This window comes from Mugil cephalus, chromosome 18 (assembly GCF_022458985.1).
Source record: "Mugil cephalus isolate CIBA_MC_2020 chromosome 18, CIBA_Mcephalus_1.1, whole genome shotgun sequence".
Classification (NCBI taxonomy): Eukaryota; Metazoa; Chordata; class Actinopteri; order Mugiliformes; family Mugilidae; genus Mugil; species Mugil cephalus.
The window spans coordinates 10,154,668-10,172,520 of NC_061787.1; the positions used below are offsets into that span (position 1 = coordinate 10,154,668).

Here is a 17,853-nt window from a genome sequence, read left to right on the forward strand (position 1 = left end):
AATGGGGACGAGGACGTCTCGTATCCAGACTGAAATAAAGCGCGGATGATTGTCTCTGCAAAGGCGAATGTTAACATGAAAGATGTGTTTTATGCAAAAAAAAAAAGTAATTTTCTTATCTTTTGTGAAGGCCTCTGTCAAGACTGACTCCCATCGCTGAAGAGGTTTTTTTTGTTGGCAGAACTAATTTGATGTTATCCAACTCCTTTCAGTAAAAGAAACTGGGTCAGCACAACGGGACATAAACATCTGCAGGTTTATAAAAGAGCCTGAACAACTTTCCTGGGGTTTCAACGTGTTTTGACTGTGTTGTGTCCTGTTGTGGTTTGTTTTGCACCAGCTCTCCACCATGCACCCATCTGCTCTCCTACTGTCCTGCGCTCCTCTTTAGCGAGGAGCTCCATTAGAAAATGAACAAGTGAGACATGACGAGGGCCGTTCTGTCTAACGTCTCCTCGTGAGCCCGTGTGACCTTGTGCAAAGAAAACCAGAGCATAAAAAAATCCTTTCATGCGTCCAAATAGCCAAGATGGCGGCGGCGGTTTCATTTAGATAATGTAGGATATGAAGGACGTTAATCTGAGCGAGATTCTGCAAGATGATTAAAAACAAATGTCCGACGCCGCCAACATAATCATCCAAATGGGAAGCGGAGAAGGCAAGGAGAGTTGTACATTTCCTGTCTGCCGCTAGACTGGTCACGGCTTGTGCCGCCGTGCCATGCTTCACACTGAGCGGACACACACAGTAGCCGGGGCGCTGACCTTATTGTGGGCGGCACATGTGACGTCCCGGGGCGCGTGGGATACATGGAGACAATGTGCGTGGCTGGTGAAAGTCAGCTGGCGGTCAGTGGCTCAAAGCTTCAACAGGACGGAGGAGGAAGAGTGTGAGTCTGCTCACGACGCAGTCGGAGGTCTCCATGGCGTTGATTGTGTTGACACCATGGAGTCTGGTTTGTTCAGATAATGTTTGCGCGAGAGAGCACCATGTATTTACTGAATTACAATTGCCTCTCACGTATGGTTCTTCTTTCTTTTTACAACAAGCAAGAATTACGTTTTCGTCACTCCAGGAGAACTTGGAGCACCACATCCAGCCACATGCAATAAAGGAAAAGTTTTAATAAAGGACTCCCAGATTTTCTGGGTACATCAGTATACAAGCGGCTGTCTTGTCGATCGTTAATCTTCGACTTTCCTGTTGGTTGGAGTTTTCATTGCAGTACTGGCAAGCAGAATAAAATGGTGCATGTCGTCCAGTATCCACAGCGTAAGGAGCAATTTGTTGTCCTACAGCTTTTGAAAATCTGTTGAGTAAAAGATGATCTGTTGTTATTTTGCAAGTCTTGACACGTAGGAGGAAAAATTACAGTTGACATTATGTAATCTACGTGGAGCGTAGTATGTTCTGTGAATTTTACTGAACTGAATTTGTCGACGTCTTTGAGGCCACCAGACTCCATTGATAAAAACAGCGATTTAACCTCACAGATCACAGGAGTTTCGGATCCAATTTTACCTCGATAGTTACATCAGGATTCAAACGGACGTGTAAAAACGCCAATGTTTTACAGTAATAGACGAGCAACTATAGTGTTCTCTACGGAGGGAGTGGGTAACTTTAGCTTTCAGGCAGCTTTTAATCTAATCATAACATGATTCTATTAAAACACATTTCTGGTTAATCTGATTTTTTATTTATTTATTTATTTTTTAAATCATTAAAGTTAAGGAACGCCAAAATAGGCATTTTTGAATCTCCCAGGAAACAAATTGAATCCTGCAAAGCTCTGGAGGTTGATTTCTACACTGCATACAGACTCAAGTATTATATGTCGTTGCATGTATTTTCTAAGGTAAATAATTCCTGCTCCATACCTTTAAGGAGTTAATTCAGTGAGATAATAACCTGTGTTCACATGTACAGCAAATATTTGTTGGATCCACCATTTGTCACAAGGCATGAATTGAACAGGGTGTGTCTTTCTCCTCACTCACAATGCAGAGTCGATGCTCTCCGCCCATTCGCTTCTTGCGTTTTCCACCACATTTCAGTCTTTGATCCTCCTCTTTGATGCCCGGGAAGTCGCTGAAAGAGAAAGCTGGAGCTCGTTTACGTACAGGGCTAGCAGATATCCAGTGCGGCGCGATAACTTGGGTGTAGCCTTCGCTGTTCTACATCGACTTATTAAGTATTAATGTATTGCGGCGTCTTAGCTCATCGTCAAGGTATGAGGTGTAGGAAGAGGCAGGGCAGAGGCGAGACACTGACGTGGTGGAGACAAAGCTCTTTGTATCTGTGCGGCTCTGACCCACACACTATCAGACAAAGGCGCTCTTTCATTTAACGCGGTTCTGCGGGGAGACTCGCACTGGAGGAGCTGTCGTATTGTAGCTTCACCCTCTCCTTTTTGTGCCCGCTAATCCCCACTCTGTCCGACCTCCCCGTGGCTGACTCACAGCCAGATAATTCACTGGCTTTGTGCCACGTGCACAAGAGATCCCACTTTGGGTCTCGACAAGGAAACTGTCACTACGGGTTGTTCGTAGTCATTAGAACATTTAGCTCTGCAGAGATTAAAAAATAAATCCTTTCCCCTTAACAACACGTATTAGCATGATATCCACGAATGAAGAAACCTTTGTAAACTTCTACTTAACGATGCTGATCATCACAAATTTTAAGATTTATGGAGTGTAGACCTAATTAGAAAAGGTGTGTTTACTACAGTCTGCTCTTAATTATTATAGGTGGTGTTGAGTATGGCTTGTGGTGACATCACCTGAGAGTGTGGCATAAGTGGAAGCCATTTAGTGCATATGCAACTGGAAAGCATGTCCCGACACGCTATCACGCTATACATTAGCATTAGCCATTATCATGTGCTCTGGAGAGTCTTGGTTCTTTTTTGAAAAACAACAAAGAGGAACACAACGAGACGTCAACACCCTGAGCTCTCGCATGCAACAAACAATGTGGTGTAGGATGGGAAAGGCGCCATTTCAGCCGTAATATACAGTAAAACCCCATACGTCTACCTTCAACTTTTGTCAGTACAACACAATGATGTTAAGCACAGCTTCCAACGTGACCATTTTTAACAGTTTCACCAAAAAACTCACCATTAGGTAAATCTATTGCATCATCTTCATCTGAACATTCATTATTTTGCTGTCAAATCTGAGTGGTTTAAGTTAAATTGATTTAGTTTCAGTTTCAAGTATAGAATAGCAAAATGCTCAAATAAATCAACTATGCCTTTATGCTTGTAAGTGTGCATTGAAGAGGAATAGTGGCTGAAGACCGTTGCTAGTGTTTGTCTCATGCATTGTTCTGTTTCCTGTAAACTAGTATCCTCATTTCCTGTCAGATCTCTATATTTGCATCTCTAATAAACACCTAAAAATAATCCGACGCCACTCCATTGCTCTTGTGGTCCTCGGCTGAGAGGGACACATTTGCACTTCTACCAAAACCCACACACCAGTGGATTGTGGGTAATCTGCTGCGCTGAGGAATCAGTGTTTGATAGGATCTGACGGAAATGTACTTAAGAAACATAAAATTTGTTTACGATGATGTATTTCTTTTTATTTTGGATCAATTATTATTCTTCCTTTGTGATGTGAACCCAGGTTTCCTAACCAGAATGAGAATAATATGGTCCCAACAACATAAACATGTGAGTGAGAAGTGTCCAGAAATAAATGGTGTGGTAATGTAATGAGAGGTTTGTGTGGGAGCGCCTTCGAGATCCAGTTCTATCCTGCTCCGATGTCAATTTAACAAACATCAGAATAGAAGTCGCTCTTGTTTTGACATGAACACACGATCCCCAAATCCCATTCCACACCCAGTACCCGCCTCCCGCCCGATAGCCAACCAGAGCGCAGAGTCCAGGGTGGTGTTTACTAGTCTCACGGTACCATGACCAAGCAGCAGACCCTGCTGCACCCCTGGGACGCCGACGCTGGGACAGGGGACTGTTTCACAACACGGAGAGAAAATAAATAACAGCCGAGCCTTGACGCCAGAGGAAAGCTGACGTTAGTCCTTCTTGACGGCTATTGAAGTGAAGGAATTTTCTCTGCCGTCTGCAAATCAGAGCATTGTGTCCCAGCCCTGTAACACCAGGAATCAGATTATCATCTCTCGCCGGGTGGGAGTATTGAGATTGTGTGTCACGTTTCCTCTTCTGCTGCCCACCTCGAAATGTGAAGAAAACCCTCATTTTGACGGTCCATGGTTTGAACCATGTCATAAAGAAATCCTTCAAGTCAAAGCTATAAAATACGATCATTTGTAGCTCTATCTGCTCCGATTGCTGGTTGCAGTCTGCTTTTTGTGGGACTTGCTAACAAACCTCCTCCTGTTTGAGCTGGATACAGAAAAACGGTTTTGACTCCATTCATGGTCGAGTCAAAGGCCGTTGAGTCACGAAGGGTGGTACAAGCGGAGCTCTGTGGAAAATATCAATGGTTAAGACGTAGCAGTAACAGGCAATCATTTTAAGGCGAGGGGAAAGAGAGGGGAGTCTAAATAATGGTTGTTTGGCTGCTGCCCCCGTCATCGAGCTTCGAGCCGCCTCTCGGCTGCTCATCGGAGACGCCCAGCTGACATTTTGAGACGAGAGACGTGATGATGATTATAGGGCGGCGTCAGGTGTGCTCGTCTACCTTTAGAAAATTCGGTTTTCCGTCTAAACAAAAACTCTCAGTTTGCATAGTTTGCACACAGATCAGGCATAACATTATAATGAAAAGCTTTCTAAAAATTGTGTGGGTCTTCTTTGTGCCTCCCAAACAGTTGTGGCTCATCAGAGAATGGACATTTATGCCTTACAGTTCATCAGTGTATAAATTCATTCACTCCACCCGTCCTTTTCTGAGGTATTCAACTCAGGGTTGCACCAGACACTTTGTGTATATTGTATAGTGTCACACGCTATGTCATGTTTCTCTTTAGTCTACTTTGTATATGCAGGATATATCTTTATATTTTATATATTCTCAACGTTTGTATTTTGTTTACATTTTTTGCTCGGTTGCTGCACCGTAGACCTTTGAGGAAGCTAATATCAATCTGTATTTTGTTGCACATGTCAGAATTGGCAATAAAGTTGACTTGACTTGACTTGAATGGGCCGTCTGAGGGTGTCCTGTTGTGTCTGGTAGAAGGATGTTGTTAGTGGGGGGTGGGCCTTTGGGTGCTATGGGTTGAGGGGAGGGTCCTCCGTGATCAGTTTAGGATCTGGTGAATTTGGAGGCCAGGTAAACGTGCTGTTTTTTAGTTGTTCCTAAACTGTTTCTGTGTGTGTTCCTCTGTCAGGAGATGCCTGCTTTAATCAATGAGTGTCATTGCTATGGGGTGGGGGGTGCCTGCTCTGGTCTAGGTGGGTGGTACGTGTCTAACTAGCATCCGCACCAATGAATACCAGGTCCACGAGTTTCCCAGCAGAAGTCAGAGGTTTTAATGTTGCACTAAAGGCAATACTAAATAAATACTAAATGCTGTTTCAGAGTTCGGTGCTCAGATCTGTCGGGAAGGCCCCGATCTGCCCCAAATAGTTCCAGAAGCGTGACAAAGACCCCAGATCTTCACAACTGTCTGCAACAAGAACAAATAGTAGTGCTGCAACAAATAGTCGGGGAGTAGTTCTGGTCCTGATGCCCCAGAGGCAGCAGTCACAGCTCAGTCCCAGATGTGGTCTTGTAGATTTGGTCCATATGCTCACAGATTTCCTCACGATATGCTGGTAACAAAAGGATCTTTGTTTCGTATCAGTTGTTCTTGAACTGATCACAATAGTGTTGATCAGACTATTAAATTTACTTTGAATTAAGAGACTTTCTCCAAATACTTGTAAGGGCTGCCACATATACGGTACACGGATGATCAGGTGACATTTTGGAGGCGTCCAACCACTTTTGGACCATCTGTGCAGTGGAAACGACATGCCGTACGCTTAGTTTAAAGAAAAGACCACAGAAGAAGAATAAAATCAGAGCTAAACCCTTACAGATTACAGCTTACTCATTAACACGCCCCAGATAGCTGTCTTATATTGCAGGTACTGATAACCTACTTCAGTGTTCAAAGGAAACTACAGCATAATAGCCTATAAAGATGGAAGGCTGTGTGTGCCTGGCTGTAAACGTCTTTCTCTGTCTGTTGATGTCCTGGGAAAGCAGGCACCTCTGACTTAAGTGTGTTTGCATGGTGACGTTTGTTAATTTGAATCTGTTTCACTGTTTTGTCGACACTTTGTTTATTTGCGGACGAAGGCCACGAAACGTGCGCATGTTTCAGTCCGTCTTACAGTTCCTCAGCGGCTTCACTGAAAAACCCCAAAGCTGACACCCGGGTGGGACTGCCTGAAAAGTCAAGAGGCACTTCGGTATTTCTCAGGACGCCGTGAATGTCTGCGGCGAAGTTTCAGTTTGGAGAAATACACACACACAGCGCGGCTGAAATCCCGTGAAGTGTTTTTCATAAACACTCTTCGAGAAATTATGTCTCTTAAGCAGAAATTAATTCCAATCAGTTTGACAAGAAGCAGGATGAGACGGAATTGCGTCATGATTAACTATATTTACTCGCTAAATTTTAGCCCAGTTCAGCCTCTCTGCTCTCTGCACCACCACCACCACCGCCGCTGCTGCTGCTGCATAAACATAACAGGAGGTCAGATCAGGGCTACCCAGCTGAGGCAGCAATATCCTGTGATGAGCAGTCTTTTAGCTCTTTGCTTTTGCTGCTCCGTGCAGTGATTTAGCCCAGAGGCTCTCAGCTCCTGCCAGATTACAGCCCCAGCCAGTGCCTCTTCACTTCCCTCCACTCATTCTCACTCGTGGTGCCACCTTGTCCGGCATTCGTCTCGTTTCCCTGAATCCCTCATGCACAATCCCCGTCCTCTCATCCTCTCGCTCCTCTCTGCTGGTCGTCACCATGTCATAGCTGGCTGGAGGCATTTAACATAACCTCAGTACAGCGAATTATCTCCCATCTGTCTGCGCTTCTCATGCCTCCTCATGCATTAATGGATGGAATATAATAAATAATACATTAGGCCTGGCAGACGGTACTCTACTGTCTTTGTAACCCAGAATTTTTTTTTTTTTATTTTTTTTTAATGGAGCTGCTAGTGCCATAATTCACTGAATGCATTATGCAGGGCTTTCTTTGTAGATATTATAGTCACAGCAGGGGTGATCTCATGTAGTTAGTTCGGGCCTGCTCCTCTGTCGTATCTCAGTTACGGCTTGATAACGCTTTACCACTTTGTTTTTACAGTACAGAGGCTCTGCTGTGTGTCTTTAAGGGACACCAGCATGACGTCATGTGTTTGTCTTTAAATGCCTGTGCTGGACTGGACCAGTGTTGACAATGCTGGCAGTGCCTCTTGGCATCTCAACTATAATGTCACAGGAACTTGTGTTGTCTTTTTTTTCTTGTGCACCGCCAGTCAAAAGGTTGGACATGTCTTCTCATTCAGTTCAATGAGATCGTACTGTATGATAGCGCATGAATTAATATTTCTACATGTATATGTATCCGTGACAGATGTGTGTTGTATGTATCTTGTTCTCCCGTCCTCCGTCTTCTGTCTCTGTTTCTGTCTGTTTCCGGCCGGCCTCGGGGACATGGGTCCCCCCTTTGTGAGCTTGTGGGATTTTGTAAAGCATCTTGAGACAATTTGCGTTGTTGTTGGTCTCCGTGGAGACCAAAACAGAGCTAAAATAAGAGTTTTACTTGAATTCATTTATGGACACAAGTCAAACTGAAGTGTTGCTTCGTGCTTCGCTATTTGCAAACATTTTTCCAATCGCACGTCTGTTTTCTGTGTGTGTCCACTGCAGGTCAGCCAAGGTAATGTCCCGGGTGTGGAAAGTGCCTCACTGGCCATGGACACGGAGGAAGGAGTGGAAGTGGTGTGGAACGAAGTGCTCTTCTCCGACAAGAAGGTCTTCAAAGCACGAGAGGTATTCCGTCTCTTTTAACCAGTTTTTTGTCCTGTTGTTTTCATGAAGTTTTTTCGTAGAAGTAGGTTCGTCTGTGCCTCAGTCAGACATCCAGTATGCGTGACCTTATCTGCTTGCTTTCAGACTCTGGTTTCTCTTGATACCATTTGGGCACTGTATAAATAAAACCAAACAGTTCCCCTTTCTGGGGTCCAATAAAAACAAAAGACAAACAAAGTCAATGACAGAAACTACATCAACACATATCATGATCATATATTAGTTTAAGATAAAGGTCAGTTTCTGTGTGCAGCTTATTTCATCACAGTGTTTCCTGTGTGGTGGTTTTATTAGAAGCAGCAGAGTGTTTTAACAAGATATTTATCCTGTGAGTATTTGTCAAGGCCATGTAGTTTCTATTGCAGAATACAAGCGTTAAAACTATATATGTTTTTAATTATAAAAAGCATTTTTACTAAATGTAAGAATGAACCTCTGATTTAATTAATGAATTCATGTAACTTCATTTTATAAAAGGCCTGGGGAATAAAAGACCATATTTGGGCATAATGTAAAAACGTGAACAACAATCTCTGATGTATGCTCCCCAGGAAAAGATCAAGGAAATGTTTGAGAACTTGATGCAGGTCGAACACCCCAACATTGTCAAGTTCCACAAGTACTGGCTAGACATGAAGGAGAGCCAGGCTCGTGTAAGGCTTTCATCCATTCTCCTTTTCTTCTTCTTCTTCTTCTTCTTTTTCCTTCCACACGCAAACACGTGTAAGACATTTTTTTTTTCTCTGCGCTCCATTTGTGCCCCCGCAGGTCATATTCATCACTGAGTACATGTCGTCTGGCAGCCTCAAGCAGTTCCTGAAGAAAACCAAGAAGAACCACAAGACCATGAATGTGAAGGTCGTGTTTTGACGCTGGTCACGTACTGTGTTTCGTGGGGTTGTGCGGCCCCCGTCTCGTGGTGGTTGCGCGGATGTACCGCAGTCCAATCACTATTCAGATCCTTATTTCTTTCAGGATTAGAGATTATGTAACAGAACGCCCTGCTGGCTCAGTCTGCTCAGTCATATATCTTATCCTTGTTAAACTGTGGATTTGAAAGCTTCCTGCAATTTATCCAGGATGTTTTTTTCTCCGTTCTGTCTGGCTGTTTTATTATTTAAAGGATAAAAAGCCACCCTTTGTCAAAGGATGTTATATTTACATACCAAATACATCTGAAAACGCCAGGGAACAGTGTATGTTGCAATATTACGTGCCAGTATAACTCCAATATCATCTTTGTGGAACAAATGTGTTCTGTCAGAGGTGTTTCTCTTCATTTCATGTTGCTCTGTTTCGCTTCATTTTAGGCCTGGAAGCGATGGTGCACCCAGATCCTGTCCGCGCTCAGGTACTGACAGATTTTCCTCACTAATATGAGCGATGCCTTTAGCCTCGGCCAGGACGTTAATAAGATTGCTTTATTCGTTTACCCGCAGCTATCTGCACTCCTGCGACCCACCAATAATCCATGGCAACCTGACCTGCGACACCATCTTCATCCAGCACAATGGGCTTATCAAGATTGGCTCAGGTCTGCTCCCAGCAGGGCTTTTCATGTTACTGCAGCTAATACTGGCCTCTCTTATTGTCACCTAACACCGTGGATAACTGGATTTATCCATGTGCCTATTTTGCAGCTTTGTAAAGCAGATTTAATATCTCAATTGTGCTTAATTTTGTTTCCACAGTGTGGCATCGGCTATTTGTTAATGGTAAGAAATAGATAACTTTGTTGCAGTAACGTTTTCATTGGTGTCATATGTATCCATCAAGTTATTTGATCTAATGCGTCTTTATTCTCTGTGTCTTCACTGATCAGTCTTTCCAGACGCCAGTGTCCACAGTAAAGGGAGGCAACACCGCGATGAGCAGAGGAATCTTCATTTTTTTGCTCCAGAATATGGAGGTAAGTGTGTTTAGGTGAAGCTTTCTATGATCTGATTTTTTTTTTTAATCCATCGTTTCTTTATTCACTCTTAAATTGATGTTTTACCACAAAATTAGAATTATGTCCTTACATCCATAGTTTAATGGAGCCTCAAACCTCGAACAAACTGGTGAAAGCAGCACATACAGAGTGATTTCATACCTGTGACACTTTGTCATAAGTTATATTTTCTGTATGCATGTTGTGCATGTGCTTGTGCTTTACATGCGTCTCAACTGATCTCAGTTTTGTGCTGTGTATGCAAATAAACGGCATTTGTGGCACAATAGTACCGAAGAGCATTAGGGCCACTGATGAGAACAACATTTTTTTTTTCATCTTGCAAAGTCAAAATTTCGAGAAAAAAGACGAAATTTCAAGAAAAAAGACGAAATTTCGAGGAAAAAGTTTAAATTTCAAGGAAAAAATACAAAATTTTGAGAAAAACAGCCCCAATACTCTTCCACAGAGTATTACGGTACCATATGCATATGATCCTGCCAGTTTGAAGGTCTACTTTATGACAATGTATTTCGACTTTTTCCTCAAAATTTTGACTTTTTTCTCAAAATTTCGTATTTTTTTCTTGAAATTTCGTATTTTTTTTCTTGAAATTTCGTATTTTTTTTCTTGAAATTTCGTATTTTTCCTTGAACATTTTACCTTTTTCTCGAAGTGCATGATGAAAAAAATCTCTCTCCTCTAACTTTTTATTCTCATAGGTACTCTTCTGTACAATAGAATACTTTAACGTTTTTAACACAGCAGCTTATTATTTGCTTGACATTAGTTGACCCGCACAAAGCTCAGATTAGAACTCCAACCCTGGAAGTTTCTAACTTCATTGCCAGTCAAAAAGGTAAATAAAATCATTGAGATTGAGAAACACATCAACTTGACCGCATCAATAATTAACCTAATGCTGATACGGTATTTAATGAGTCACACTTGTGTACTCATATTAAATACTTTCATTTGTTACTTCTTACGTAGATTTATTTATTATTTAGTTAGTTGACAGCTGGCTTTTATTTTAAAGCTCTCTCTTTAGTAATGAATAATAATAATGTTTCTTTACTGAAGGACTGAATGAGGTCAAACGTTGAGCAGGACGTGTTTATTTGGTCAGAGATCAGATTCCCACCTATCTTTTATTGGCCACCTGTGATCGCGTGGCCCAGATTGGAATGTAGCGTAAGGTCTGAACTGGCCCAGTGACAGTAATTATAGGAGATAATGGTATGGTAAATACTTTGAGCCACTGTGCTCTCTTGAGTTATGCAAGATAGACTGAATAATTATTTGGTTGTAATGAGTCACAACTCCTCCCCTTTCCCACTGTTAAATAGAAAAACGATTAATTTTTCTTTGTGTTGTTCTTTGTGTTTCATCCTCATTTTCTCCTTTTGTCCTTTCCAGCTGGGGAAGATGACTATGCCATAGACATTTTCTCCTTTGGCATCTGTGCTCTAGAGGTGAGAGAAACAAATCTGTTGCGTTTTCCATCTTTCTTTGCGGGTTTGTGTGTGTTAACAGGTTATTTTTACCCTTAGATGGCAGTACTTGAGATCCAGGCCAATGGAGATACCGCTGTGTCCAAGGAGGCCATAGTCAATGCAGGTCAATCCCTCGAAGACCCTCTCATGAGAGTGAGTCTCAAAAATACTCAGTGTCCTAAATACACACCAGTGCAACCAAGGGAAACATGGAAGAAAGACCAACTGTCCCACACCACTCTATTGACACACACCATGTTGCTTCGAGGTTCATGTCAGACCACACAGTAGGACTTTGTGCCGTTTTAGAGCGCACATATCAGTAAAAATATGCCAGGAATCGAATTCAGACCGCGCTGATGCTCAGCAAACTGGGTCGTGCATTTGTGTGGTTTCAGATTGGACTGAGAGTCGAATTGTTTTTCCTTTCAGGAGTTCACCCAGTCCTGTTTGCGCCACGAAGCCAAGATCCGTCCCACTGCTCACGACCTTCTGTTCCACCGAGTCCTGTTCGAGGTGCATTCCCTCAAACTGCTCGCCGCCCACTGCCTCATCAACAATCAGTGTGAGTTTCCCACCTACGCACGCCGAGCCGTCCACGCACAAACCGCTCATTTTGCTACTTGAAACGCTCATCTTGATGGTGCACGTGAACTGTAGACCTTAAACTGATATTGAATGACAAGAAGTTTTAAACGTAAACTTTGATAAGTTGAACTTTACTATGCAATTAAACCATCTCTTCATAAATACTTAGTAATTTGTCATTATACAAATTTACAGTTATAATTTTAATTTTTTGTAATTGGTTTAATCCAGGACCCCCAGACTGATGGAGAGATTAAGTAGTATATGTATATGTGCTCTATATTAAACTCAGCCTAGTGCTATTTATAGATATACATCATTATTATCATTTTGTATTCAGTATTAAGCTATTCAAATAATACACAGGTTCAAATATTATTATTTTTTATTTCAAACATGTGCAACAGTAGAATGGTTGTGCTTCTGTCTCCATTTATAACTCTGCGGACCCCCTGTTGAAGACCTATGGTTTAATCTCATTCTCCTTCTTATTCCTTGGCCTAGTCGTTGCAGTTCCGCATGTGCATCCGTTCATATTACATAATTCCCAAACTTGTGTCGCGTCCACAGACTTGCTTCCAGAGAACTGCGTGGAAGAGAAGACCAAGTCCTTTGACCCCAACGCCGTCATGGCGGAGATCAAACATGACAACAGACAGGGAGTTCAGCTCAAGTAAACTCTTAACAACTGCCTCATATCTTTCTATCTGTTTATCTGTGACCATGGCGTGACCTGTCGAGATCAACACTTCTTCTTCTTCTCTCTCTCTCTGTCTGCCCTGCAGGTATTCCCACGTGTCCCCTTTGGAACTTGACAAGTTTCTGGAGGATGTCAAGTAAGTGCTTCGATGACAGAGCCGAGCATACGCAGACCATAGCCCCGTTAGCCTGACGTGCAGCTTCCTAGGAATGTAACCACGCACGGCGGCAACACAGACCACAAGAGCCGTGACTGGTGTTTCCACTTTAGTATTCCTGCCTGCTTCTCCATCTCCGCAGTCTTCAAACTGATTATTTTGGCTCAATAAAGGTGGAACTACAGGTTAACTGTGTCGCTCGAAATTTCACCGAAAATTTCAGTCGCCATTTGTTGAAAGTGAAGCAAGAAGTAGAAACAAATCACAGCCGGACTGATGAGTGCACAAAGCATAAATGTCTCACACCGGTGTAGGCTACGTGTGCAGGTCACTGCGTCTGTGTTCCCCCGTACTCTAAAAGAGCCTTTAGGTACATCACTGGTTTTTAAACCTTGGGATTTCAACATTTATTTTCGTTTCCCCTCTTGTCAGAAATGGGATTTACCCTTTGATGAACTTCGCCTCGTCTCGGCCTCACCCCGTCCCTCGAGCCCTCTCCTTGTCTCAGGAGCAGGTCGAGACAGTCAAGACGCCGACTCCTGAACCCCAGGAGACGGAGACGAGGAAGGTTAGCGCCTTGAACATCAGCACCCACATGAAAACAGCGCCCGAGTGTGTAACATGTCCACAGAAGAGGACTGTGTTTACGGTTTGCTGCATCTCAAGGGTGTAAGACTGGGAATGCGATGTCCCACGTCTGTTGTTTACATGCAGCGCCCCTCACGTTTGCAGCTTAGCTCAGCACCTTAGTTGCAGTCGTCAGAAAATGTCAGGGAAGTGTTCTTTTATTTGCAGCATGTTGCTTACATACAATAAGTAAAAGGACATGCGTCTGTCTACTAATAATATTATTATACCAAGTTATTATCAACCAAAACACATTCGCTGTTTTCTTATATTGTGCCTTTGTTGCAGGTTGTTCAGATGCACTGTAATTTGGAGTCAAATGAAGAAGGGACCAAAACTCATGTGAGTCACATAGTATTACAGGTACTTCACCCATTTCAGTCCAGACACTTTGTTCTGGCTGGTTTTCTTTTTTGCTTTGGCTGTGCTGTGGGAGGCTCAGTGGTGGCTGAACACGAATTCAGCTCAGTTTAAACCTGACCTTTCCATCTCCCCCCAGCTCTCTTTGTTTCTCAAGATGGATGACAAACTTCACAGGCAGCTCAGCTGTGACATCCTTCCAAGTAAGTGCACAACAGCTGTGTAAGAAAAATAAGCCTGGCCTCGTTCTCCACAAACCCCATAAAAAGACTCGCGCTTTGGAAGAACGTTTGTAGCTGTTTAGTCTCAAATCCATTGGTTCCTTTTAAAAATGGGTCACGAATAAACTTGAATGATTAAAAAAAAAAATAAATGATTCAGATATTCTTATATTCTCGCGGTAGGGACCTGCTGTGTGCAGGAGGCTTAGATTGACAGGTCTAGTGTGGCGCTCTGTGTGAAACGGTGCGCTGTTGAGACAGCTCCTGTATGAAAGATGACGTTTTCTGCCTCCATTTATCCCTTTAAAGAAATATGTCGGATTCGTGTTTGTGTGTAAATAAAGCCATTTGAATTTGTGACGGAAAATTTTAAAAAATACATCAAAAATGTCCGATCAACCAAGATTGTGCGACCCCGTGTGGTACCTCTGCAGACCCCCTAGGGGTCGCGGACCCCCTGTTGAAGACCTATCATCGACAGCAACAGGATGGTGTATCTGGAAGTCTAGGGTTAGGCTGAAATATTATTTATTTTATCAATTTATTGTTGATTTTTTTTGTTGCTGTCTTTCGCTGTCACGGGAGATTTTTCTAACTAAACTATTTCATGTGAATCTTTCAGCTGACACCTCTAAAGACCTTGCCAGTGAACTCGTTCACTACGCCTTCATAAATGAGGTAGGCGCTTCTTCGCTGCACGAACAGCAACGTGCATTTCTCCAATTCAAGCACCGCACATGAATTGATGGCTAATGTTTCTCGTTGAGGAATAATAATTTTCCAAAGTGAGCTTCAACCTTGTCCCGCGTGTTGATTAGGAGGACAGCGAGAAGGTGGCAGGGTTCCTGGAGGACGCGATCAGCCGCCACCGGGTCCGAGCGCTCGCCTCTGGAAGCACACAGTGAGGAGGGGTCACGACGGCGGCCGGGGGCCGGAGAGAGAGGGGCCCGGGGGGCATCGACCACACAGATGGAGAACGGGAGAGATGATCACACAGCTGCAAACAGAGGGAGAGCTGACCGAGCTGGGGATAAAAAAAAAAAATTAAAAAAAGGGGACAAATACAGACGGATCCTGAGCATTGACGGACAGTGAATCATGCCAGTGAGAAGAAATTAAAATGCTAATGCTGAGAGAGAGAGAGAGAGAGGGGAAACAAAAGCACCTCTGGTTGGGTGACCAGGGGCGTCACGGCTGTGTCCAGCGACCCCCACAGAGCAGTGGAAGATTGACAAACTCCCTGCCTAAAAGGGCTATCACGCCTTAAGATATCTCGACAACTTAGGTTTTACATGATGCCACTATTCACAGCGGAAATGTTTCACTAACGGATGCAGCAGCTACGTTCTCATTTCAATGCTCGACGCCACGTTTGCACTCCAGTGTCCACTTTTATTGGTGACAATATTTACTTTGACTTGTAATCATTTACTAAAGCCTCTCTCCCTTACAAGCCAGAACCGTTTTATTTCAGTTTTTAGGAATTTAATATTCCGTCCTCCGTGCACTGTTAATACTCATCCAGTTGACTTATTTATTTCTGTTTATGACTGTGAACGATAGAAGCATTGCACAATTGCCTGTTTTTTTTGTTTTTGTTTTTTTTTCCCTCTCCTCTCTTTATGTTTTTTGACCTGCAAAGTAACACACGTCACTGCACTCTTGTGTTAAAGGCTACTTCTCACACGACGGAACATGCCACGCCTACTTGAAGTGATGAGTAATGAGATGATGCCTCTCTTTTAGCCTGTAGTGCTCTTAAGGGTTTTCCCTGTTGAAGTGTTCTGAAAGCCAAAGACTTGCAAAGTGCCTGATATGGCAATGTACTTTGGGCAAAAATTTCCAAATGAAACGGCATCGTACCCAACAAGGGAGGTTTGACAGTAGCTGATTATGGCTGACTTTGGTTTTGTCTTTCAAACTAGCTCCCATGTGCCCGTCGAACCATTAAGTCAGCCTGAGTGAATGTGAAGATGAGCTCGACGCTCGCTAACAACAGCTCCGTTAAGAGCTCTGAATATTTGACGTACAAATTCCTACATAAATTATTGTGAGATGAAGGGTGTTGGGTATATGATATTAAAATTAATAAAAAAAATGCCATATTGTTAATAAATATTACTGCTCTTCTTATTTTTGTTTTATTTTGCCTGGTTTTGCAAATATGTCTAGAGGTCTCTAAAGGCAAAATCTACCCAAACACGTGATAATTAGTTATTAAACGTAAGGATTTGGGTATTTCCGTTGAGATTTTTTTTTGTTGGGTACAGATGCTACAACAATATTTTTGACAGGAAACTGAAATACAGAACAGAAGCTACCGGTTTGCACTACAGCCCACACACAAACACAAAAATAGACTTTAAAGTTCTGACAGATTTTCTTGTGTTCCCAGTCTTGGAAATGTAAAAGATTTGGGTGGATTTTTTTTCTTAAGAAAACTAGACTACTAGTGACTTGTCTGCTCAGCAATATACTCTTGTTTGTCAAACTCACTTAGCTCTGCTCCATTTGTTTTCTGAGTCTCATAACAGTTACACCGCTGTACAGTCATTGCTTACAGTACTTGCTATACTCTGTCTCAAGCCTACTTCTGTTTTTAACAGTGTGTCTCTGACGGCAGGAGCCCTACATTCTCCCAGTCACAGGCCAGGCTGTGGTGTACATATTTGTTTGTGGCTATCAAAGAAAGAGGTTTACTTTGGACAAAAATTTTAACACAAAGCAGTGCCACGATTGCTCTCATTTGGTCTCGTAAGCTGCATGTCTTAATAGCCTGCCAACGTTCAGAACATTGCATTGCAATTACATTTTGCCTTTGTCGGTCATAGTTCAGTTCCAGAGGGGACCTGACCAAGAAAATGAATGTTTAGACTGTGCAAATATAAAAACAAACAAAAAAAAGGAAAAAAAAATAAAAAAACAACAACAACAAAACACTTACATATCAGTCTTATTTTATGTCACAAGATATTTTTTCCCGTGACTCTGTTGAAGGAAACTTGCCTTTGGATGTGTTCTACTTAAACCTTTGTTAAATATTGTAGCTACTGCAATTAAGTACATGACAATAAACATGATGTGACATGTTTGTTATGTCTGAAATTATTAGGACGTGTTTCTTGAGTGTTGATCATTCATACTTTTTTTTTTCAATCTAGACATATCAGTACACTGCATATTGAGTACATTTTGATGTTCATATGAAATGTTTGGCCTATTTTGTCTGTTTTCTATTTAATATGCATCTTGACTTGCATGGCACCACAAATTGTGATGGACAAAAGTATTTTCAGCAATATCAAATGCACATGATTACTATTAATAGTATTTATCTACAGAAAATAGGAATGTATTACATGGACAAAAACACATTTTGGTACATTTCAGTCAAATACTCACAAGCTTGAAGCATATTTATTTTATTTCAGTGTGTGTCACTGACAATAATTCAGTATTAACTGACTGAATAAAATCAATATTGAAAGGCTAGATCTGCCTGCAGCCCATCTGTCATGGGAGATTCCTGTGGATAAAAGTAAATGGTTGATGGTGGCGTTTGTTAGAGCTAACTACTGTGCAACGTCTATGTTTTCCGCTAGTTTGTCTGGATCACAGGTGTCAAACATACAGCCAGAAGAGCTAAAAGAGGATCTAATCTGTCCTGCAACATGAATTTGCGAAAGTGACAATTTTATATGAAAGACTGCAATTTTTTAACAACTGCTATCCCTAATTTGCCCACTGTTA

At 42.3% G+C, this 17,853-nt stretch overlaps 1 protein-coding gene across 2 annotated transcripts in view; it reads left to right on the forward strand.

Moving 5' to 3' along the window:
- Positions 1 to 17,211, forward strand: part of LOC124995597 (nuclear receptor-binding protein 2-like) — a 36,905-nt gene extending 19,694 nt beyond the window's left edge. The window contains exons 2-18 of one of the 2 annotated variants that reach the window (XM_047568092.1): positions 7,863 to 7,985; positions 8,576 to 8,677; positions 8,793 to 8,882; positions 9,335 to 9,375; positions 9,464 to 9,558; positions 9,716 to 9,739; positions 9,847 to 9,933; positions 11,374 to 11,429; positions 11,508 to 11,603; positions 11,883 to 12,015; positions 12,609 to 12,711; positions 12,824 to 12,874; positions 13,328 to 13,463; positions 13,811 to 13,885; positions 14,022 to 14,085; positions 14,726 to 14,781; positions 14,922 to 17,211. In XM_047568092.1, coding sequence (XP_047424048.1) covers positions 7,863 to 7,985; positions 8,576 to 8,677; positions 8,793 to 8,882; positions 9,335 to 9,375; positions 9,464 to 9,558; positions 9,716 to 9,739; positions 9,847 to 9,933; positions 11,374 to 11,429; positions 11,508 to 11,603; positions 11,883 to 12,015; positions 12,609 to 12,711; positions 12,824 to 12,874; positions 13,328 to 13,463; positions 13,811 to 13,885; positions 14,022 to 14,085; positions 14,726 to 14,781; positions 14,922 to 15,008 — 1,419 coding nt within the window. In that variant the 3' untranslated portion in view covers positions 15,009 to 17,211. The remainder of the gene's footprint in view (positions 1 to 7,862; positions 7,986 to 8,575; positions 8,678 to 8,792; positions 8,883 to 9,334; positions 9,376 to 9,463; positions 9,559 to 9,715; positions 9,740 to 9,846; positions 9,934 to 11,373; positions 11,430 to 11,507; positions 11,604 to 11,882; positions 12,016 to 12,608; positions 12,712 to 12,823; positions 12,875 to 13,327; positions 13,464 to 13,810; positions 13,886 to 14,021; positions 14,086 to 14,725; positions 14,782 to 14,921) is intronic. The other variant, XM_047568093.1, reaches the window with a different exon arrangement.
- The last annotated feature ends 642 nt before the right edge of the window (positions 17,212 to 17,853 follow it).